This window comes from Alnus glutinosa, chromosome 10, assembly GCF_958979055.1.
Source record: "Alnus glutinosa chromosome 10, dhAlnGlut1.1, whole genome shotgun sequence".
In the NCBI taxonomy this organism is placed as follows: domain Eukaryota; kingdom Viridiplantae; phylum Streptophyta; class Magnoliopsida; order Fagales; family Betulaceae; genus Alnus; species Alnus glutinosa.
This window is the reverse complement of record NC_084895.1, coordinates 3,894,602-3,919,035: the sequence shown is the minus strand read 5'-3', so window position 1 is coordinate 3,919,035 and position 24,434 is coordinate 3,894,602. Positions and strand designations below refer to the sequence as shown.

The 24,434-nt window shown below is 36.7% G+C and overlaps 1 protein-coding gene and 1 pseudogene across 2 annotated transcripts; both read right to left on the bottom strand.

Moving 5' to 3' along the window:
- Positions 1-8,051: 8,051 nt before the first annotated feature.
- LOC133879405 (uncharacterized) lies at positions 8,052-13,381 on the bottom strand. 2 transcript variants are annotated; one of them, XM_062317970.1, is made up of 3 exons: positions 12,473-13,381; positions 10,871-10,962; positions 8,052-10,141 (listed from the first exon to the last, which is right to left on the bottom strand). In XM_062317970.1, exon 3 carries the CDS (start codon positions 10,132-10,134, stop codon positions 9,058-9,060), a length of 1,077 nt encoding a protein of 358 aa, XP_062173954.1. In that variant the 5' UTR covers positions 10,135-10,141; positions 10,871-10,962; positions 12,473-13,381; the 3' UTR covers positions 8,052-9,057. The 2 variants fall into 2 exon arrangements, with proteins under 2 accessions (XP_062173954.1, XP_062173955.1); XM_062317971.1 differs by having other exon boundaries at positions 10,871-10,959.
- A 1,050-nt stretch (positions 13,382-14,431) lies between these two features.
- LOC133880121 (pyruvate dehydrogenase E1 component subunit beta-1, mitochondrial-like) lies at positions 14,432-18,227 on the bottom strand (annotated as a pseudogene).
- Positions 18,228-24,434: the final 6,207 nt, after the last annotated feature.

The window sequence follows — 24,434 nt, the reverse complement described above, 5'->3', positions numbered from 1 at the left end:
ATGTTTTTGATTTGATATTTTTGAAAGAAGTGAAAAGAAATAGAAGGAGAAAGAAAATAGTTTGCCAAACTAGCCCAAAATCTCTTTCGATTTTAGAGATGATTACGAGAATCAAATATGTCATTTTAAATTACTATCTATCTAGCGGTTGGAAATCTAGAGGGCGCGTGGCATATCAAAAAGTCGGTTGCTTTGGATCCCGTGTGCTAAAAAGTCAAAGTCAAGGTTGTATTAAAAAATTTGCCCGCACCAATTAAGTAGTTAAGGTTAGTTTGGCAAACCATTCTAACTCTCCCTATATTTTTTTTTTCACTTTTTCAAAAAAAAAATAATATTTTTTTTACACTTTTTATATCACATCATTCATTTTTTATTACTATTCAAATAAAAAAAAAAAACTCACTATAAAATAAAACTTTTTTCACTTTTCTATAAAACATTATCAAATTTTAAATCACATCAATCACTTTTTACTACATAACACAAATATTCCACAACACAACTACTTTTATTACTTTTATATGATCTCTCTTAAAATAAAAATAAAAAAACTCTTAATTTAATATATCGAACTTCTAATTTTTTGCAATTTCACATTTTTGGTAAAGGTTTTAGATTAAATCTGATTGTCAAAGGTAAATTTTCCTTATACCTTTGTAAACTTTATAAAATTTAGAAATTACCTTTCAATTATAATTTTTTATTTTAAAAAAAAATGATGGGGCATTTTGTTTATTTACTGCGCTACAAAAATTGAGAATCATCTCTACCGTTTATACTGCCACATGCCCCCAAGATATATACTGATGTACACAATTTTTTTTTTTTTTTTAAAGCGTTAGCAATGCATGAAAGCATTGGGGCTATGGAAAAGAAGGTTACTCCAGCTATGAATCAGAGGCTTCTTGCTGCTTTTACCCAGTATGATATTAATACAGTTCTGAATGAGATGTCAACTCTCAAGGCTCTTGGCCCAGATGGTTTCTCAGTATGCTTCTTTCAGCAAAATTGGGCCACGGTCCATAGGGAGGTCAGTAATGCTATTCTTCATTCTTCCAATCTGGGGAGTTAGATGCTTTTATAAACTCCACAAACACTGCCCTTGTTCCAAAAAAAGTCCCCCTACTCATGTAACAGACTTCAGGCCCATTAGTCTATGTAATGTTATCTATAAACTTATTGCCAAAACTTCAGCTAATCGTCTTAAGGAAGTTTTACCGGATATAATTTCCCCTGCCCAAAGTGCGTTTATTCCTGGAAAGTTGATAACTGATAATATCTTAGCTGCATATGAAATTTTACACTCCATGCAAACTAAGATGTGGAGCAAAGTGGGTTTTATGGGCATCAAACTTGACATGAGTTCGGCCTATGACAAGGTCAAATGGAAGTTCTTAGAGGCTGTCATGAGGAAGCTTGGTTTTGAGGATAGATGGATTAATCTGGTTATGTCTTGTGTGCGGTCAATGTCTTACTCGATGGTGATCAATGGCAATCCGGTTGGGCATATTCGTCCTACTAGGGGGATTAAACAGGGGGACCCAATCTCCCCTTATATGTTCCTCCTTTGTGCAAAAGCTTTAAGTACCTTGTTATCTAAGGCAGTGCATTCAGGAACTATCACAGGGATCCCAACTTCTCCCAAGGGTCTTCGGATTAGCCACATTTTCTTTGCGGATGGTAGTTTGCTCTTCTGTAGGACAAATTCAGTGGAATGGAGGAGGTCAATCAAAATTTTGGGGGTTTATGAGGCTGGCTCGGGCCAAAAGCTAAATCTGGACAAAACTTCTGTTTTCTTTAGTCGAAATACCAGCCAAGAAAAAAGGCAAGAAATTCTTAGTTTGTCTGGACTATTTGAGGTTCATCACTTTGATACCTATCCAGGGCTCCCATCTCTCATAGGTAAATCCAAAATTCAAGCCTTCAATAATACTAAGGAGAGAGTTTGGAATGAGTTAACAAACTAGAAGGTAAATTTTTTTTCCCAAGCTAAAAAAGAAATCTTGATTAAAGCTGTGGTCAAAGCGATTCCTACTTATTGTATGAATGTGTTTTTGTTCCCTGTTACCTTATGCAAGGATCTGAATAGTATGATGCAATCTTTTTGGTGGGGACATATGTCTAAAGAGTCAAAAATACATTGGATGAGTTGGAAAAAATTGGGGAGATCAAAATCTGTGGGGGTTCTTGGTTTCAAAGATCTACTTATGTTTAATAAAGCTCTTCTAGCAAAACAAGGATGGCATTTTATTCAAAATCCGTCATCTCTAACAGCCCAAATTTTCCAAGCTAAGTACTTTCCAAAGCCCTCTTTTTTGGAGTCTTCACTTGGGAATAAACCTAGCTTTGTTTGGAGAAGTATTTTTGCGTCCAAAGACTTACTCAAGCAAGGGCTGGTGTGGAGGGTTGGTGATGGAAAAAGTATTCAGATATGGCAGGATCGGTGGTTACCTACCCCTATATCCTTTTCTGTACAATCCCCACAACGCATCATTGGAGCTAACTCTCGGGTTGAGGCTTTAATTGATCCTGAGGTGTGTTATTGGAGGGTAACTTTAATCCAAGAGGTTTTTAATGCAGAAGAAGCAAAAGTGATTGTTAATATCCCTTTGAGCCCTACCCTTCCACCCGATAAGCTTATATGGAATGGGACCATAGATGGAGTCTTCATGGTGATGAGTGCTTATCATATGGGAATGGAGTTCTAGGCACTCAGTAAAGGTAGTACATCTTCTGGTGAGAAAGGCCAGGAAATTTGGAAGACAATTTGGAACCTAAAGGTGCAAAATCCTGCGAAAATTTTTTTATGGAGGGCTTGCCACAACCTCTTGCCTACTAAGGTTAATTTATGTCGTCGGAAGGTAGTTGAAGATGACTTTTGCCCTTGCTGTACTAGGGAAGTAGAATCAATTATCCATGTTTTATGGTGCTATCCTGCAGCCCAAGATGTTTGGGGAAGGGGGTCTATTGTTTTCCAGAAATGCAAGACTAAAGGGGAAAGTTTCAAACAATTAATGGATGAATGCTTAAATCGACCAAGTAAGGAAGACATGGAATTAATGGCAGTGATTTGTAGACGGATTTGGCTTAGAAAAGATGGTTTTTTATCAGATTTTTACTCCCCCCATTGTTGTATATGAGGAAGCTGTTAGGCCCCTTGAAGATTTCAGATTATGTAATTCTACTGAGGAATAGGAAAGTAACCACATAGGGGGATATGCAGCCCTAGTTTCTATTGTTCGTTGGCAAGCTCCACCTTGTGGTAAGATTAAAATTAATTGGGATGCATCTCTCAATAAGGGCATGGATATCATTGGGATTGGAGTGGTAGTTCGGGATAGCTCTGTGAATTTTTTAGGTGGCCGGTGCATTTCAAAACAGTTGAGAGTGGATCCACTTATGGCTAAAGCTATGGCTACTATGGAGGCTGTTATTATCATTAGGGAGGCAGTTTTTTTGATGCTATTTTTGAGGGGGACTCCTTGCAAGTTGTTAAAGCCATCAATGCTAGTACTCCGAATTTATCTAAGATTGGTCATTTTATAGAGAGTATACAAACCGAACTGAGTTATTTTAGGAGTGCTTCTTTTGTCCATGTTTCTAGGGAGTTTAATAGTGTTGCTCATGCTCTTGCAAAAGGAGCTTCTTGTAGTTTGAGGGATTCAGTTTGGTTAGAAGAAGTCCCAGATTTTATTGTTGTTGCTGTACTTAGGGAACAATTGTGTCCCTAGATCCTCTTTTGGGGGTCAATTCTTTCATTATTAATGGAATGAAGTCTCTGTTCTAAAAAAAGACAGAAATATCAAGTGAAAGGTGCATAATGCCCGACAATATTTATGGTTGGTAGTATTTTACACGACTCGCGAATCGATACGAACCCAACACGAAAGTAAAGGATTAAGGTTGAAGAGTCTGACTCGTTTAATTAAATAGATCGAGTTATGATTGACTTATATAGTCTTATATATATGTTTTGACACAACTCAAACCCGACAAGCGACATAACGCAATTTTTTATATAACCCAAACCCGAGACGCGACATAACGCAATTTTTTACATGACCCAAACATGACATGCAACATAATAGCAGGCAAATTTTTATATGACCTGTGAATCCAACACGAAATCAATACAAAATTTATTTAGGATTCATTAACTATTGAGGTTATTAGTATTTCGTTTTATATTTTATTTAAATTTTAAGATTTGTGTTATTTTGTAAATTGTATACGTAATTTAATAAATGGGTTTAGTCCAAGTCAGCCAAATTAGGTTTAGAATTTTTAGTAGTGACTAGTGAGTTTATTTAAATGCTTTTGTCCTATGTCCACCAAGAATGTGGCTAAAGTATTGCTCAAACTAAGAAGAACAAAAGATGCATATCCACTCAATTATACAGTTTTGATGACTAAAACTATAATATGTAATTAACGGTTACATCTAGATTTCTATACATTACAATTGATATATAGGACAACAACCTCCACTACTTTCGGTGCAAGCAAAATTAAGAAAAAAAAAATAATAATAATAATAATTAAAAGAAGAAGAAGAACATCAATCGGAGAATTCGTTTGATGTCGTTCGAGTGGAATCTCAACAAAAAAATGACTTGATTTCCTATAGATTTAGGCCGCCGTGCTCCCTGAAGAATTAGAATTCCAACTGATTTTCTTTTCCTTGTTTTGCATTATTATACTCTGTTTGTTTTGGAGTAAAATGGTTTTTGTTGTAAAATATATTTAGGAAAATCATTTTTCAGAAAAATGTTTTCCGACGTTTGGCGGGAATGAAAAATCGCGAATATTTTTTATATTTTCATTCAATCATATTAATTTATAAAAATCAATTTTTATTCACAATATAAAAAATATTAATATAAAATAATTGCTTAGGGGTGGTCAGAAGGTAGTCCATGGGTGTCTCGTGGTGGTTGAGTGATCGTCCAGGAGTGGCTTCGTGGCGGTCCGGCGGTGGTTTAGGGGGTTCGGTGGTGGCTCAATGATGATCTAGGGTGGCCCAACGGTGGTCTGGGGGTGGCTTGGCGACAGACCGGGAGTGGCTTGGTGATGGTCCAGTGTGGCTTGGCAGTGATCTTGGGGTGGCTAGGTGATGGTCCGGGAGTGACTCAGTGATGGTCCAGTGTGGCTCAGCAGTGGTCTTGGAATGACTAGGTGGTGGCCCGAGGGTGATTCGATGATTGTCCAAAGGTAGTTCAAGAGAATATTTTACATTCTCTTTGACTTTGAGGGTGAATGTTAAAATATTTTATATTCTCTATATTAGGCCTTTATTCTATTTCATTATAGGTCTATTCTCTTCCTTATTTAATTTAGGATTTTTCTTGTCTCACTCATTGTAATACAATTATCATGCATCAATAGTTCGCTTCCTTCGTAACTCAACCACAAAGCCACAATTTATTTGATCACATACATGAACTAGGTCCGATCCCAAACTTGACATGATAGTTGCATGTATTTAATACCAAATGATACAAACTTTAAGTAAAAATCACCCTTTAAAATTGATTTGCAAGAGAAGAGTGTTTAAAAAGCTTATATATATCATGGTTAAAATTAGATTTAACATAAAGATCGTAACATACTCCTGGCACCGGCAAGTCAAGCTTGATAGCAACCATGACTAATTACCTTATCAATGATGCCGATGTTGGTAATTTTATGATGTCATGCATAACTATTTCATGAATCCCAAGTCCCTTCATAAAATTTTCTCAAAAATCAAACAAAATATAATTTTCAGTCCCTACGTATTATCAACTAATTGCCTTGTACATTAATTATGTGTCATCATCATAATCACATTAAAGGAATATCACTAATGATATCAGAATGTTTGTTCTTATATATTACTCAACAGATGACATTTTCGGGACTCCTCAACTGATGAACGAATCATTATTTTCAACACCAATCACAAAGATAGGCTAGCTAGAACCTACTTTGTTGATGCCTTATAATTTTTTATATAATACGAAATGAATGAGTTATAGTTTTATGTAATTGGGTTTAGGTAAAAGTGAGTTGATCCAAATTAATCCGTTTAATAAAAAAAAATTGTATAAAATATAAATTAAATTAGAAATTTTTTATAATTAAAAATCAAAACCCTAACTAAAAGAGTACAAGGTAAAAGGACACAAATTAGCTTTAAACTAGTTTGTAACAATTAACTACAAATCAGTCTAATAAAGTGACATGTGTCCCTTAGCATGTGAGAATTGAGAAACACGTGTTTTTTTAATGAGATATGATACGTTTACAACTCTTGTACAACTTTAACAATTTTTTTTTTTTAAGATCAACCATTGGATATTTAGGACCCACATGTAGGAAAACAGATCCAATGGTTAGTTTGAAAAAAAAAATTATTGAAATTGTACAACAATCATTTCTCTTTTTTAATAGCATGTGTTTCTCACATTTTTTTTTTTTACCTAACCTGAAGTTCGCCTAAATTACGAATCACTCCCTGTAGTATAAAAAATTATTGTAGGGTCTTGTGGTAAACTAAAATTGCGAATCACTCCTTGAAGTCGTTTTTCGTCCACAAAGTTACCAAAAACAGTTGGATTGCCACGTCAGACCAATAAAAATACGACACATGTCGCTCTTAAAAACATATGATACTTTATTGGGATTTGATTCATACACAACACCATCACAACAACCACACAACAACCCCTCACATGAGGGTGGGCCCCAATGTGTGGGGTACACCCTCATGTGAGAGATTGTTGTGTGGTTGTTGTGTTGGTGTTGTAAATTTAACATTTTCCTACTTTATTAGACCGATTTGTAGCTAATTTTTATTGTAAGTAAAATTAGCACGCTTAATCTCATTCTCTGTTCTCTGGCTCTGTGAATCCTTTTCTCTCCCACACTATTGAAGTAACACCAACGGCCAACAGTCCCAACACCCACCGACCGTCGGGACCGCCCAGAAGAAAAGGACAGCCAACAGTCCAACACCCCTTCTCCCCCTTCAAACTCGAGTCCCCTTTTCCCCCTTAACAAGACAAAATTTCTCCCTTCTCTTCTTCGGTAATCACCGAAGGCAGGAAACCAAGAGAATTCGGTTGGGCAACTACTTGAGGTAATTCTCTCTCAAATCTCGCTTTCTTTTCCTATTGAGCTTCAAATTTGTCCCACTACATATATAGTAGATCTTGTATATTAAAGCTAAAGGTTGGACTCAAGCTAAAACTTTGTATCCCCAAGTTTTGATGTTTAATGTTAATACTTTCAATATGTGTGGATCACTTAAACTTATTGAGAAATTTGGATAACAATCAAAATGAATTGGACCATTATACAGACTTGACTCAATTATACCAAGTGTACTATCACTAAAATTAGTGAATCGTGCATCTCTTAAGCATAACAAGACACAGGCGTTAAGACCTTTTCTTGTTAATGTTTTGACTGCAATTTGAACTAAACCAATGTAGATGTAATTATGACCATCTGACCTATGCTTTCTAATGAACTCTAAGCTAAATAGTTGACATGCTTCATGTTCTTTACTTAAAGCATAAACTTGTTCTAGTGTTTTAACATGATGTTCACTTTTAAAGGCTGTGATTGACCATTTTTATCTGTATCTTTCTTTACCAGGGACTTTGGGAATGTTCCAGTCATTTAAATCAATATTAGAGTCTTCTAATTGATATTCAACTTTTTCCTCATTTACTATAACTGGAATCCTGGATATGGATGACCTAGAGCTGACTTATGAATTGGATCTAAAAAGCTTCATCTTTCATAAGTTACTAATTATCTAAATTCTTAATTTAAACCTTTTTACTGTTTTCTTCTACTCAGAAACATGCTTTATCTTTGTGCCCGCAGGATTTGCATACATACCCTCTCATACCCTATTAAAATAACAAGTGAGGAATCACGTGAGTTGTTACTCTTGATGGATAAACAAATAAATAAATTTCTAACTCAACATATAATGATGCAGAGAAATAATATACTCGTAAATGAACATATATATATATATATATATATTGATGATCAAATACTTAAAATTACTCGGTTGACTATTTGAAATCAGAAAACTTTCGAGTACATGATAACTAAGACTGCTTAGTGTTTACAAAGGGAAATAGGATAAAATATTTTGTGAGATACAAAGGATCTTAGAGAATTGAATTTGGGTTGTTCTTCAGCTTGCCTTCAACTTCTGATAGGAGGTCCTTAAATAGGCTGGAGACTGCTCTGGAATTATTGGAGTCTAGCTTGGATTGACTGAATGCAGCAACGAAAGTAAATTCCTTCTGCTTTTACTTTTGCTTTTCCTTTAGATATATCGCACCGAAAGGAAATTTTTGACTAATGGATGAATAGTAAAAAGTCACTATTCATAATATGGTGACTATTTTTGCCTTATCCTGTCAACAGTATTGTGCTGTTGAAGTTGGATGATAGAAGACTGTTTTAGTCTTAAGAATCTTGACCATCTTGAAAATATGGGTCTAACTGGAGTTGCATTTTCTTGATTACTTTACTAGTTGAAGAAGCTTCAGAAGGGGTTGAAGAAGTACTCATCTTCGTCTTCTCCCATTGCTTGACTAGTTGAAGAAGCTTAAGAAGAGGCTGGAGAAGTACTCTCATCTTCGTCTTCTCCCATTTGGTTTACTTGTAGCATAAACTAAGTTGCCAGTTCTTTTAACTCAGACTTAGATCTTCCTTCGATTGAGAGGGAAGCTGAAGCGAATGTATTCAATCTAGCAGGCTTGGGGAGCTGCAGATTGACCAAAGGGAATTTAGAACTTTCTTGCGAGTTCTTTTAACTCAGACTTAGATCTTCCTCCGATTGAGAGGGAAGAGGAAGAGAATGTATTAAATCTGGCAGGCTTGGGAAGCTGCAGATTGACCAAAGGGAATTCAGAACTGTCTTGCCAGTTCTTTTAACTCAGACTTAGATCTTCCTTCGATTGAGAAGGAAGATGAAACGAATGTATTAAATCTGGCAGGCTTGGGGAGCTGCAGATTTTCTTGATTGCTTTACTAGTTGAAGAAGCTTCAGAAGGGGTTGAAGAAGTACTCATCTTCGTCTTCTCCCATTGCTTGACCAGTTGAAGGAGCTTCAGAAGAGGCTGGAGAAGTACTCTCATCTTCGTCTTCTCCCATTTGGATTACTTGTTGCAAAATTTCTTTTAACTTAGACTTAGATCTTCCTTTGAACTGTGTTGCCAGTTCTTTTAACTTAGACTTAGATCTTCCTTCGATTGAGAGGGAAGATGAAGCACATGTATTCAATCTGGAAGGCTTGGGGAGCTCCAGATTGACCAAAGGGAATTCAGAATTAACTTGGGAGATAATTCGATCATGGTTGAATTTTTCCCACCATTTTACTGAGAAGCGTCTGGTGACTACGTCTGAATTGACTTCATAGTGCCATTTGAGGATCCAGGGCACTTTGTATTTACCCATAAAGTGCATCAGTATTGGGAACTTGGCTTTATGCTCGCTCCAATTGAAAACTGTGGAGAAGTATATGACCGAGTCCTGTAACTGAGCAGGAATTAATTCATGGACAGGTCCATGAGCTGACCACCAACTTAGAAACCATAAAGGAAATTGTCCTCTGAATTTTTTATCAAAATTGATTGACCATGAATGACTAAAATTTTCGTTTTGGTATAAAAGAATTTTATACCAAGCATCAATATAATCATGATAACTGTATTGGATTGGATGATTATTGAGATTTCGAAGGGTGTAGGGATGAGATCCCCAATCTTTTTGACTGACAATTTTGTGGATATAAAGGGAATGGTGAATGAGTTTGGTTTGATCACTCTTATCATAGGTAGATTTAATACGGATTGACTCTGTATCACGGAGAATATCTCTATAATATGCAGGTGACTTTGCAGGATGAACAGGGGCAAAATGCCATGATGGAGGAAAGTAAGCTTTGGCTAAATCTTCTGGTGACTCAAGATGACTCATATTGGGTTCGACATAAAACAAGTTTTGACCAGGACTTATGGGAACATAACCAGATGTTTGCTGGGGAAAGTTTACTGGGTGTCTTGGAGAAACTTTGATGGAAGGTGTTTTACTGTGCGATTTGGGTGGCTTTTTATCTGCCATCTTTTCCCTGCAGAAATTTCAAAACAAAAAAAAAAATGTTTAAAATTGATTGCCATCTTGCAAAAATTTGTTTAAATAACATGCTTTGCACTTTCACAATCAACACGAATTAAAAAATTTTGATTTAAAAGATCAAACTATAGATAAAATCTCTTTTTTGATAGTACTATAATTACTTTGAGCTGGTCCCAAATTCTGGAATGAAAACATATCTCATGCGGATCGCCAAAAATAATCTTCAGAAACTTTCTTAAAACATTTTCATGTATCTCATGTTGTTCTCCAGCATTTCAATTTCAAGTTTCAAGTCAATTAGTCTGTAATTTGTAAGTATTTCATTTCAAGTATTTGAGTAATTCATTTTAAGTATTTTTATATATCTTAGGGTGCATTTGAGATTGCGATTTCATAGACAAATAGTGCGATTTTAAATCAAATCGCAGAAAATGAACCGTTTGAAAATTGCATTTTTAAAAAATTGCGATTTAAAAATGTAGAAAACTGTTTTTTCAAATCGCAGATAATTGAGTGTTTTTTAAAAACGCAGAATTTTAAAAGCTAACCTGCAATTTTAAAAGCAAAACTGCAATTTTGTCAAACGTTTATCTACCGTTTTAAAAATCATTTTTTCAAATCGCAAATTTTAAAACAGCATTTTTTGCAATCGTAAATCCAAACAGACCTTAAGTAATTTTCATTTCACTATATATATTACTAAACATATAAAACTACTTACAATTTTGGAAGCAACAGATTTCTTCAACAAAGGTTCCAGAGTTTGTGCGGCTGCCAAGACTTCAACTGTAAGAACTGCCCAACCGGAGTCTTCTACAAAATTTATATTTGTATATAATTAATTTCTGAAATAATAATAAGAATCTTTTGTTTTCTGAAAAATCCCAAGATGATTTTTCCAACATATCAAACATATTATATGTAATCGTTATTTAGTCCAAAAGCATCCAATTCACCGCCGACGACAGGCATCGGTCGGTGGGCGATCAGGTTGATCGGCTTTCTGTCTTCGATCCTCACCGTTCCTTAAGACTGAAGTTCAAGCAAGATTTCAAAAAATATAACAATACTATGAAACACTTCAAACTGGATGCACCGAATGAAAGGAAAATCCAAATCGCAGCCGAACTTTCCATTTTAAACTATACATTATTATTCGCAAAATTGAAGCAACACCAAAAATCATCTATTTTTTTTTAAAAAAAAAACCTTCTGTAACAAAAGGAAAAGTGCTATCCACGCGCTATCATCCCAAAATAATTAGTCAATTTGAAACTTTCCTAAAATTTTTTATAAAGTCCAGTTTCACTTATGCTCTTTTATTTCGACGTAAAATGGTTTTAGGTAAGTCATTTTTCTAGAAAATATTTTTCTCCGAAAACATTTTTCGGTGTTTGGTGCTTACGGAACATCACAAATATTTTTTATATTTTTATTCAATCATATTAACCTAAAAAAATCAAATTTTATTCAAAACATATAAATATTAATGTAAAATAATATAAAAATCATCAGTGACAAGATTCCGTCACTGAACGATGGGATTCCAGCCACTTTTACCGGATTTTGGCTACTATAGCCAGAATCCGAGATAAAGGCCGGAATTCGAATAGTTTCGTCGGAATCTAGGTTGGTCGGATTCCGGCGAAAGTGCCCGGATTCCGGCCAAAACTGCCGGAATTCGAAACAGGACGGCTGGACTCCAGCCTATTGGCCGGAATCCTGCCAGATCCTGGCCAGTCGGCATGGATCCGACCGTTCTGGCCAAATCCGTCCAGCCCGCCGGCAGTTCTAGCCGAGATATTCTGACCAGATGGTCGGAATACGACCAGTTTGGACGTTGGAATTTGGGCAGACCGAATTCCGGCGATATTGACCGGATGTTGTCGGATTTTGGTACAGGCAAGATTTTGGTGATGGTCGACTGCTTGAACGTGAAGGTCGACTGTGTCGTTTAAAAGGGGTCGAATGCGTCTGACGTCTTCGGAAAATGATTTACACTTTTAAAAAGCGTAAATTATTTTCTAAAATTTATTAAGCATTTTTTGTCAAACAAAAATCATTTTCTAGTTGACTATTATTTTCGCCCCTACCAAACACCGGAAATTGCCAAAATCATTTTCCAAAAATCATTTTACTCCGAAACAAACGGAGCATTAGTAACTAGTCTAACATGGGACTTAGCATTGATAAAGATAAACTGCTCACTCTATATGAGTTATTCATCTCTTTTCAATATGAAACAAAAAAAAATAAAAACTAAACAAATTCTAAACTAAACCATACAAAATAAAAAAGGAACAAAAATTTTAAAAACACTAACCTTAATCACCATCGCTAAAGAAACAACTTCGCAGCTCATCGGAATGCCAAGTCTGTGGGAGGATCTGATCTGAAGACTGAAGAGTGATGGGGTGTGATGGATCTGAAGAGTGACGAGGGGTCTTTAAAGGAAAAGAAAGTGAATGTCAAGAGTGAAAAGGTAAGAAAAGTGTTCGGTAAAAGTGATAGGAATAGGGAAGAGTCACGGGCGTGGCAAGCGATAGATGGATTCAATAATCGTGGGCCAGAGACATGGAATACAGCTGGATTCCATAAGCGTGAAAGGAAGAAGAACGGGTAATCATGAGATGAGAACGGGTAACTTGAAGTTTAGTGTTGATTCTTCGCTTCAAGTCTTCAAGATGACTTGCTTTCCATAAACAGTAACGGTGGATGAGCATCACGTGGAGGGGAGGATCCAGTCTTTTGAGACATAAGTGTCTCAAATGAGAGGGTGTCGGTGATAAGATGTGAAATTACTTCCAAACTTAAGGTAAGAATATTTTCCTAATATGCATCGGGGATGACTAAGGGAATAGAACTAATGATTTGGATATCTTTCTTCTTTGTAAATTAGACAATAATATTTTTCACAATGATCTTCATCAATGTAGGTGAGCTTGACGAGATGATTATCATATATGTGCTTAGCTAAAGATAAAAAAGCTCTGATACATGTAAGAACATATAATTTGAAAAAGAGTTGAGAATAAGAAAGAGAGACACATAGAATTAAGGTGGCTCAGCTTATGACCTACATCCACACGTTAAAGCTTTTTATTGGCTACATCTAGGGGTGTTAGATGAGCCCGGCTGCTTGTGAACTCGGTTTGACTCGACTCGCTTAAGCTCGATTCGGTCTCGGTTCGAAAAATAAATGAGTCGTTCATGAACACAATAATTCGCTCCTATATTAAATGAGGCATACTCGTATAAACTCGGCTTGGACAAAGCTCGTGAGCTCAACTTGCATAAGTTCGACTCGACTCGTTCGGCTCGAATCGTTAGCTCACTTGTGTGTGTGTGTGTGTGTGTATGGTATTCATATTTATTAATATATATGTATAAAAATAAGTTTTAGGGTTAAATACAATTCACCCTCTCAAAGTTGTACTTAAACCCCCTTTTCAATCTTGACTCCAATCTTTAAAACTTTGCAACGTGGCCCAACGAAGTTTTTCGATTTTTCAATGTGGCCTATTAGTTAACAATTTCCGTCAGACCATATGGAATGGGCGTCACGTGCTCCACGCGTGATTTTTTTCGATGCAAATATCTCCATTTTACCCTCATTTAGACCTGGTCAATTACCGAATTGACCTTCCCAAATCTCATGCATGCCCATCGAAGTGGGCGTTGCGAGTAGCTTCCTCGCCGGAGTCCTAATTGGCACATACGATGCCAGAGGCTCCAAAGCCTTATAACCCTCTTGCGAAAACATGGCATCCAGCTCCTCGTCGGTTCCTGTCCTTAATATCCTTTTCCCACCTCAAAAAATTGTACTGCTTTGGGGTGATGGAGCCACACAGATTGATTGCCCCCAGCGTCAGGGTCGCCAGATCAACTCCGCCCACGGGAGTAATCCCAGGCATGAATGACGCCACTGCAGCCATAGGCGTTCCCCCTCCATTGGGGTTGCGTTACCATCGTGGCAGGTGTCTCATCCCACCTCGACCTCTGCCTTTTGGAGTGGGTGTGGCGAGGCTTGAAAGCTTTGGCATGGCATCCCACGTCACTAATCAGGTAGGACCGAAATGCCATGACGCGGTACAAATCCAATAGTCCTTTCTTTCTTTCTTTTCTTTTCTTTGCTTTTTTTTTTTTTTTTTTGTTCTTTTTGTTCTTTTGTTTTTTTTTTTTTGGCAAACATTGCCTCTTGTCCCCCACTAGGGCCAACCACCAGTCCATATAATCTTACATTCTTACCTTATCTTATACAATATGCGCGTTAGAGATAAAGGCCACCTGTTAACCCTCTGTTAAGTTCCAAACTGGGCAGCGAAATCTCCAAGCCATACTTCCTCACTAGTTTTATGTATCTAAAATTGAATGAAAAAGGGCATAAAAAATTGTTCAGTGGACTGAAACATGGTCACTATGAAACAAGCTATTTCATATCCAATACTCACTCTTCTGCATTAAAATGTTCAACTCCCAGGTCTTCATCCCACATAAATATGTGGTCATACGGAGCCACTATGCCTCGATGCAGAAATCGTTTGGCATACCACCTTGCAAAAAAATTCAGAGGGTAAAAATAATAAGCATAATTTGAAGAAACCACCAATAAAATATGGTGCACACACATAAAAGCAGTACAATTATTCCTAGATGGAGGAACACACACACACAGATCTTGACATGGACTGTATAGATAAAAACTTAGAAGAAGTGATGTTATCGTTATAATTGAGAATAGGGTCTTAAATTCTCATAAATAGTTTTGGGGAAATGATGCTGCAAAACAGCATATTCAAGGAACAATCCCTGAAAGTGAAGTGAAGCAGGAGAAACACACAATGCAATGTCACACTGATTAGAGCACCAAGCCCTTTATAAGAAATATGAATCACAGTACAAGAAATATTGCTTTACAACCATGTGAATCAACTCCATCTGAGGATCTGAACAATGCCATCTCTTCGATAGTAATTGGGGCTCATGACAAAGCAAATAATATATCTGAAAGATGCCAGAGCACCCAAGCATATAGTTTCTAATTATTGCAGTTGCAACAGTCAAACCATTACACCTAATGCAAAATTTATCGAGTAATTTTCTTTAATTAGTAATCGAAAAAAAATATCATTAAAAGCATAAAGTCGCCCCTATTTATCTAGTAATCCTTTGGACATTATTACACATACGTTTCAATACATATTACATACTTCCCAATCTTCATTTTATTTTCTCATCTTCCATATTACATATTACCACTCGTCAAGCACCAACCAGGTCAATTTATTTCTTAGAAGACAGAAAACCACATAGATATAAACATCTGAAGGAGGTATGGAAGACAAACCTTGAGAGCGTAGCCCACCATTTTTTAAAAAGCTGCAATAGTCACATCTGTTCCTTCTCTCTCAATCTGTGAGCAGTAGACAATTACAAGTGAACAAGAATTGACATTATAATGAGAACACAGTAGGATAACAGTAACAGGCACATCTTTGAGATAATTCATAACGTCACCTTAGCTTTCCTATTGGGAGGCAAAAACTGGAATCAAGAACTTTAGCTGAAACAGGGAATGACTCACCATATCTGAAGCACAATATTTACATCAATAGCAACAATATTTAGCACGATATTCATAATCTTAATACATCATAATCACAATGCACTGATATACTCACAACAACTCATTTTCAAGGAAAACAACAGGATCAGGATCCCTTATTGCAGCCTTTATCAGTCCACGATAATCTTCAGATGGGTATGGGGACAACACTTTCAACCCAGCAGGGCAGGAGGCATACCATGCAGCATAACACTGCATTAAACCAACAAAAAAAAAATTATTATTTAATTAACTATATAGAGCATCGACACATGTTTGTCTCCCTTATACTGTGAAATGAACCCCAAGCATGCTGTGTCATAAAGGACATTGGGAAAATAGGTACACAAATAAAGCCAGCAAAAACATACATGAGAGCACTGGGCGCCAACTCCAGCAGCAGTACCATTAGGCCCTCTAAAAACTATAGGCACAGATATCTGGCCAGCAGACATATAGTTTGATTTTGCAGCAGAATTAATGATGTGGTCAATTGCCTGCAGCGATAGGTAGAATGAGATTCTAAGAGGAAATGAAAGATTTGAAATAAATTAGCAAGGCAAACCAAAACAACATACAAGTAATACAAAGAAAATTAGAAACTGAACAGCATCAAGATAGCTATAAACTAGAAAAATGCACTATAAATAAATGAACCAAAAGTTGTGTTCAAAATTATTAGCATATCAAATTATCGCAGGAGGAAACACCCATTATCCTTCAGTGAAAGACTTCTATGTATGTGTGTGTTAGTTTGAGAGCGAGAGTACAGAAACCATGTTATCTTGATATCATCTTCTTGGAAAAACAAGTGGTTAATTTTAATATGTTGACCTCTACTAGATGTTTAAATTATGCCCTTTAGGGTTTTAGAGGGTAGTTGCGTGCTTGAGTCAACACCATAAAACATTTTTTTTTTATGGTGTTGCAGGATCATCACTAATCTACTTGACCAACTATAGAAGCAACCAAAGAACCAACAAATAGAGGGCAAGTCAAACAGAAATAGCTTCCGTAATTGGTGTATCAAGAACCCTCTCAGGACCATACCTGTCCAAAAGCCCTTTGGATATCTATACAAAATTGAAGATAAGGAGCTGATTGTTAGACAAATGTATAAAGTCGACATCTGGTCTTCACAGGAATACAAAGCTACGAATTCATCTCTTCAAATATTGAAGTCTAACCTTGTATGCACCTTGATATTCCCCAACCTGCGCTCAAAAGATAAAACAGGAACATAAGAAGAAAGAACGAACATCAAATCCAGGAAATACTAGTTTCTTTCCAATTGTCCTCACCTCTCCACCCATCAAAAATACTTTAGGATCAGCAGACATTTCCTCATCAAGTGCAGAGTTTAGAGCGTCTCTCACCGTCATCTGTCCATAATTATCACTTCAATAGAAAAAATCAGTGTTTTCTAAAGAAGAACCATCATGAAGGAGAAAAGACAACCTCTCGTAACATCCAAAAGAAAAAGACTAACCCTTTCAATTAGATCTCTACACCACACCACTGGGGTGAAAAAAATTATAATTCAGGTAAAAAAACGGTTTTCGGGTTCCTTAGATGATGCCCCAATCTTCATACATACTCGTGAGATCGAATGCTCACAAAAATAATTTAAAAAGCATAATTTTTGTTTACGATGTCCTCCTCGATGAATTTCAATTATGCCCCACCGCAACCAAAACTCAGCTTCCTCATGGTCGATTTTCAAATATTACGAAGAACAAAGTGGCATAGCTTGAACGCCGTGAAGAAAATACCTTGCACGTATCAAACAACTGAGACAGATTTAAGCATCACATATAATCTCAGCACGTGAAGAAAACATTCAAATTAAAATAATAAAAATATTTAAAAAACAACAACGCCAGTCCATTTGAAATGCAACGAGCAGCACAGAAATTTATACAAAAACCACCACCATTACCTCTTTCGCTGCTGATGAGTAACTCCTCAACGCCGACGCAGCAGAACGAGTCCTCTGTAAGGACTGTCACAAAATCTACGCAAACCGAAATTCACAGCTAAGCTAATGAAGCTAATCAGAAATCGTTAAAATTAAAACGGAACAAAATCTACAACTATATGAACCTAACATTAACAAAATATAAACAGTAACAGAGAATTTTGTCGGGTGTACCAGAAGAGAAGACCCTCCGGCACCGACTTTTTGCCTCAAAATCCCCAGCATCTTTCTCCCCCCTTCCACTCAGTCTCTCTAATCAAACAAAAAATCGAAGGCCCATTTTCCCTCTCCTAACTCCCTCCCCTCAACCGAAGGCGACGAAGGAGGAGCGGAGGAGCTTTACCATCCGGCGGAGAGAGAGAAAGAGCAGTACAGAGAGATAGGATGTACCGTAGTGGCCGGAGGAGTGGCGGAATTCCGGCGGAGAGAGAGACTAGAGTGATGGAGAGAGAGATCAGATAAGTGATGGCTGGGGGTATGGCGCGGGACTGAAATGTCCCGCGCGCACGCCGCCAGACTCCATGTGGAGTCGTTTTGTATATAAAACGGCGCCAACTAGAGTCGTTTAAACTGTAAAAAGATTCCGGTTGAAGTCGTTTCGGCAAAAACGATTCCAATTGTTTTTAATTTTTTTATATAATTTTTTTGATGCTATATCTATCTATCTATATATATATATATGACTCATATTTTGGTTTAGGGCTATAAATACATATATAGCTAGGGTTAATTAGTCCAACTTGATCGCTCACCCAACTCGTTAGCTCGTTCATATCTCTTATATATATAAAAATATATATTAATATATTACAAAAAATGAGTTATATAAATTTAAAAATGTATATTAGTAATTAAGTAATATATGTTACTTAATATTTATATGTGTGTGTATTAGTTAACATATATACTAATTAGTTAGTTTATAGGGTTAAATACATATTTGCCTCTGTGCTTTACGATCTTTATTTTTTGCCCCCTCAGTTTCACTTTTTATCAAATTTGGTACTGTGGTATATGAAAAGACGGAAATGGTACCTCCGTCTGATTTCCCGTCCAAAACTAACGTCCACCCACGTCATTGGATACCTAAAAATTTGAAGCCCGGAACCCAATTCTTTACACATCGTTTCCAACAACATCCAGACAACAACATGACAGAAAATGCCGTGGGTGGACATTAGTTTTGGACGGGAAATCAGACAGAAGTACCATTTGCGTCTTTTCATATACCACAGGTACCAAATTTGATAAAAAGTGAAACTGAGGGGGCAAAAAATAAAGATCGTAAAGCACATGGGGCAAATATGTATTTAACCCTAGTTTATAAACTAATAAATTATCTAGTTAATTAACATATACTAATACTCCGTTTGTTTCGGCGTAAAATGATTTCTGAAAAATGATTTCGGCATTTTCCGGTGTTTGGTAGGGGCGAAAATAATAGTCAACTGAAAAATGATTTCTGTTTAACTAAAAATGTTTAGTAAATTTCTGAAGAAAAAAAAATCATTTTCCGAAGACGCCAGACGCATTCAACCCCTATAAACGACACAGTCGACCATCACCGAAATCTTGTCGGTACCGAAATCCGACAGCATCCGATCAATGTCGTCGGAATCCGGTGACGAAATTCGGTCAACCCAGATTCCGTTGACCGTATTCCGGCCAATTGGCCGGACAGATCAGGCCATAACGGCCGGTTTTGGCCAGATTATTCCGGCCAGAACGGTCGGATCCCTACCGACTGGCCGGGATCTAGCCAGAAAGGCCGGATTCCGGCCGGCTGGCCGGACAGATCAGGTCAGAACGGCCAGATCCCTACTGACTGGCCGGATTCCAGCGGTTCTAGCAGATTCCAGCCAGTATGCCGAAGTCCGGCCGTTCTGTGTCGGAATCCGGCAATTTTGGCTGGAACCCGGTAACTTTTGGTCGGAATCCGGTCACTTTCGCCAGAATCCGGCCAACCCAGATTTCGACGAAATTGTTCGGATTCCTGCCTTTATCTTGGATTTTGGTTATAGTAGCCGAAATGACGAAATCCGGTAAAAATGGTCGGAATCCTGTCGGTCAGTGACAGAATCTCGTCTTCGGTAATTTTTATATTATTTTACATTAATATTTATATGTTTTGAATAAAAATATTAAAATATTTGTGATTTTTTGTACACGCCAAACACCGAAAAATGCTTTCGGCGAAAAATATTTTCCAGAAAAATGACTTTCCTAAAACCATTTTACGACGGAAACCATTTTATGTCGAAACAAACGGAGCATAAGTAAATATAATTAACTACATGTCACTCGATATTTATATGTATATTAGATATAAAGTAGTTAATTATAGTCTATAGGTCATTGCCAAAGATGCTTCATGGGGATCAATAGGTAAAGTCCACGCATCTAAAACTTGCCTTGTCCCGACTCTCCTTTTTTTTATAATTAAAAAAAATTATATATATATATATATATATATATATATATACACACATACATATATCACATCACACATGCATGGTTAATAATAGTTATATATTATACTTATATTATAATTACTTAGTTATATAGAATATATTAAACTTACTACTTGTTCACATTATACATATATCATAGTTTATATTTTCTAGTTATATATACAATAACATACTGTTAATTTGTTACTTATAGGCTATATTTTATAATATGCCTTGTATACTTACATATTATATATTTCTATTATTAATAAATGTATAAATGTTGTTCACAACTTATATAGTGTTATATATAGTATTATATATAATAGGTTTATACATATATAATATATATACTAAATATAATTATAACCTATATATATAGGGTTTTAAGAAACCGGTTAAAGATAAAAATAATTATAAACTCCAAGTCATTTTTAAAATGGCTCCAAGTGGAGCCGTTTTGTTAAAACAACTACAACCAAAAAGCGACTCGGAAATGCTGATTTTTTGTATTGTAGTGTCAGCCGCCTTTAGTAGGCATCCTCCTGCCACCGCCTCTAGCAGCATTCCTGCGGCATCGCCCTAGCAGCCTCCTCCGACCACTGCCAACAACTATCCTCTAGCCATCTCAACCTTCCACTTGCCATATATTGTCGTCCACTAGCTGGCAACCTTCCACTTATGAGCTAACAATCATATTTTTCTCTACATTGTTATTTTTTGCGGAGACTATATAGATAGCAAATTGGCCTATCCATACAGGAACTTTAACAAGTGCTTGGGGCTAGGCCCGTTCGGATAGGCAGCAGAGCCTATCCGAACAGGAGTTCTAGAAAGTGTCTTGTTTGAGGCAAGTTTGGATGGCGCGTTAGCATGCCCAGACACGCGGGGCGTGGAGCTATGGAACCTTAGTTGCATCCAGACACATCGCGAGGGCTTCAAGACACAGCTGCCTAAAAAATCCGATTTTCTATTTAAAGACCTACTTTGAGACTTTGTTGTGATGAGAAAATTGTAGAAACACTAAGAAGTCTTTTATAGGTTTTCTATAAGGGGGTTTGAGAATTGAATAGTTTAATCAACATCTCTGTATTGTAAAAGTCTCTTGTATTATTTATCCATTGTAGTGAAATATGCTGCAACTCTGTGGACGTAACCTTTAGTGGTGAACCACGTAAATCTTGTGTTCTTGTGTGATTGCCTGAAAGTCCTTCATTATGCTTTCTTCTTGTTTTTCGCATCTCGTGGGTAGGATTAAGTTCCTAACATAAATCACATTGGATTTTTTCCCATTTTAGCTCACATACATTTTTGCTCTCATGTCGCACAGATCGCCATCAACTTCATCAACAGTTTTGAAAGTCGAGCTCATGCTTAGATTTTATTGTTGTCCAAATTAGTTTCAGCTTCAGCTAAAAAAAAAAAAAGAGATCATTTCTTTTCGAAACTCAAGCTTCTACCTTGAGTTTGAGGGTGAATGCTATAATATTTTATATTCTCTATGTTAGGCCTTTATTCTATTTCATTATAGGTTTATTTTATTCCTTATTTGATTTAGGATTTTCTTGTTCAGCACTCTTAATGCATCTATAAATATCATTAATTGTAATACAGTTATCATGCATCAATAGTTCGCCTCCTCCGTAACTCGACCACAAAGCTATAACCTATTTTATCGAATACATGAACTAGGTCCGCTCCCATTCTTGACATGGTAGTTATATTTAATACCAAATTATACAAACATTAAATAGAAGTATTTCTTTATAATTGGCTTACAAAGAGAGAATGCTTAAAAACTTATATACACGTAGTTAAAATTAGATTGAACTTAATTACATACATAAAGATCACAATACCCTCCTAACACTGGCAAGTCAAGCTTGATGGCAACCATGACTAGGAGAGAGCAAAAACCCGCGGACCCACCCCAACCCGCACCCCCCGCCCCGCGCCTAAAAACACAAGTTTTAGTGTTTTTTTTCGCAGGTACTGGTTAGATTTTAACCAACCTGTGCAAGGCGGGGCGGGGCACGGGTTTAATTTTTTTTTTCCACGGATCCCCGCCCCCCCCCCCCCCCCCCCCCTTCTCATATTTCCTTTTTCTTTTCTTTCAGATTCTTCTTATTCTTAGCGCCGTAGCCCTTCTTCTTCTCTTATTCTTCACAGAATCACGAAGATGTAGGTCACCTCCTGACTGAGGGAGGAGTTTGTCAAGAAGTGCCCCAGATGGGTCTCCCAAGCGAATCAGAAAGGGGTGTGGTTTTAGTCCCTCTTCTTCTTCTTCTCCAAAGCCTTCTTCAGGTACTGCTCTATCTTCTTCTCCATGTTCTACTCTCTATTTTTTCTTCAGGTTCTGTTCTATTTTCTTCTCTAGGAACTGCTCTATCTTCTTCTCCAGGAACTGCTCTTTCAAATTTTAGTTTTTTTCCTCTTTTTGTTCGACGATGCCTAGCCTATATATATATATACTTTAACCCATTTTTATTTTTTGTTTTGATGAAACTCCATATTTAGTAAAAGAGAAGCTTGTATTACTCTGAATGTGATGGTTTGCTCATTATATATACATAATTCTACTTATGATTATTGATATGGGTTTTTGGATTATGGTTGATTTTTAGTTGTGTTCTATGTTTGGATGCTAGGAAAAGGGAAAGAATTGGAATTTTGAATTGTGGGTCTTGTTTTTCGATTTTTTGGTTATTTGGGGAACTAAACCCGCGGGGATCCCTGCATACCCGTTCATCCCCGCCCCATCCCCACCCGCCTTGCGTGGGTGCATGGGGTTTTTCACGGGGTGTAAGGTCAAAAAATCCCCATCCCCCCCCCCCCCCCCCCCCCTCTGGCCGCCCCCCACCATGGTCGGCCCTAACCATGACTAATTACCTTAATAATGATGTCAAGGTTATTTACTGCACTATGCCACTATCAAATTGTAGAGCTGATAATAGAGGAGAAACCAACATGATAAGACTGATAATTTTTTATATGATTTGTGAATTTGAGGTAAATTTAATACGAAATTAACAAGTTAAAATTTTGTATATTTTTTTTGTTGGATTCAAAAATTTTGTATAATTGAGTTTAGGTCAAAGCATGTCGATCTGGATTAACTTGTTAAATAAAAAAATACTTATTAAATATAGGGTAAATGTCTACTAAATCCCTGAGTTGAAGCGTCATTTGAATTCGATCCCTCACTTTTTGAAAGTAAGTATTCAGTGCTTAACTTTTTCGTGAATTTGAAACAGGTCTTTCCGTAATTTTTTCATCCATTTTTCTAATTACCGTTAGTGCCACGTCAGCACTTTCGCCACATCATTTTAAAATAATATTATTTTATTTAATTATTAATTTAAAAACTTAAAATGTTGTTTTTATAAAAAAAAAAAAAAAAAAAGAAAAAGAAAAAAGAAAAGAAAAAAAGGGGGTTTGGGGGTGGCTACCGGTAGCAACCACCCCTTTGGGGAGGGGGTGGCCACCCCCAAGGGCCGGGGGTGGCCGCACGGCTACCCCCAGCCACTGAGCAAATTTTGTTGTTGTTGTTGTTGTTGTTCTCGACTCTGCTTTGCTCTCATTCATCACCATCATCATCTTCTCCATCTTCCTTTCCTCCATCAAAGGCACCATCACAGCCTCCGTCCCATTTGACTCCAAATAAAGAAACAAACATTCAATCCACAAAATACCCACACCTATATAATTATGGGAGCCACATCCAAAAGTTTGAAGGCAAAGATCAAGACATTAGCAAAGATCAGAGATAGGAACATTGTTAAAATTCTTGGTTTTTGCCATTCTAATGACTCAATCTTTATAATTTATGAGTTCCTACAGAAGGGAAGCTTAGGGGAATCAAAATCTGTTTGTTGACAACAATTCTCTTGCTTCTACATGCCATTCTGAATATGGGGCTAGTTAGTCAACCACACCGAGATTAATTTTCAAGCTTATCAAATTGATTTCTATGGGTTTTTGTTGTTGAAATACAATTTTAATTGATGTTGTTGTAAAAAGGAAATTGTTTGAATTGAAAATAATTTCTCCAAATCTGGTAGGAGACACCCCATACAAGTTGTTTGTAGAAATGTCTCAATGACTTGATGAGTTGTAGGAATGTTGTTTCTTGGAAACCTTGATTTGGGGTTTGGGCATGTAATGAAATTGTTTTGAAATTTTGGCTTGTAATTCGTTAGTCAACTTAGTCTGATGGTACTGCTTGAGCTATTGGACGTTCCTGTAATTTTCT

Excerpts from the sequence above, each read along its gene's own strand:
- LOC133879405 (XM_062317970.1), bottom strand. The coding sequence starts at position 10,134 with ATGGCAGATAAAAAGCCACCCAAATCGCACAGTAAAACACCTTCCATC.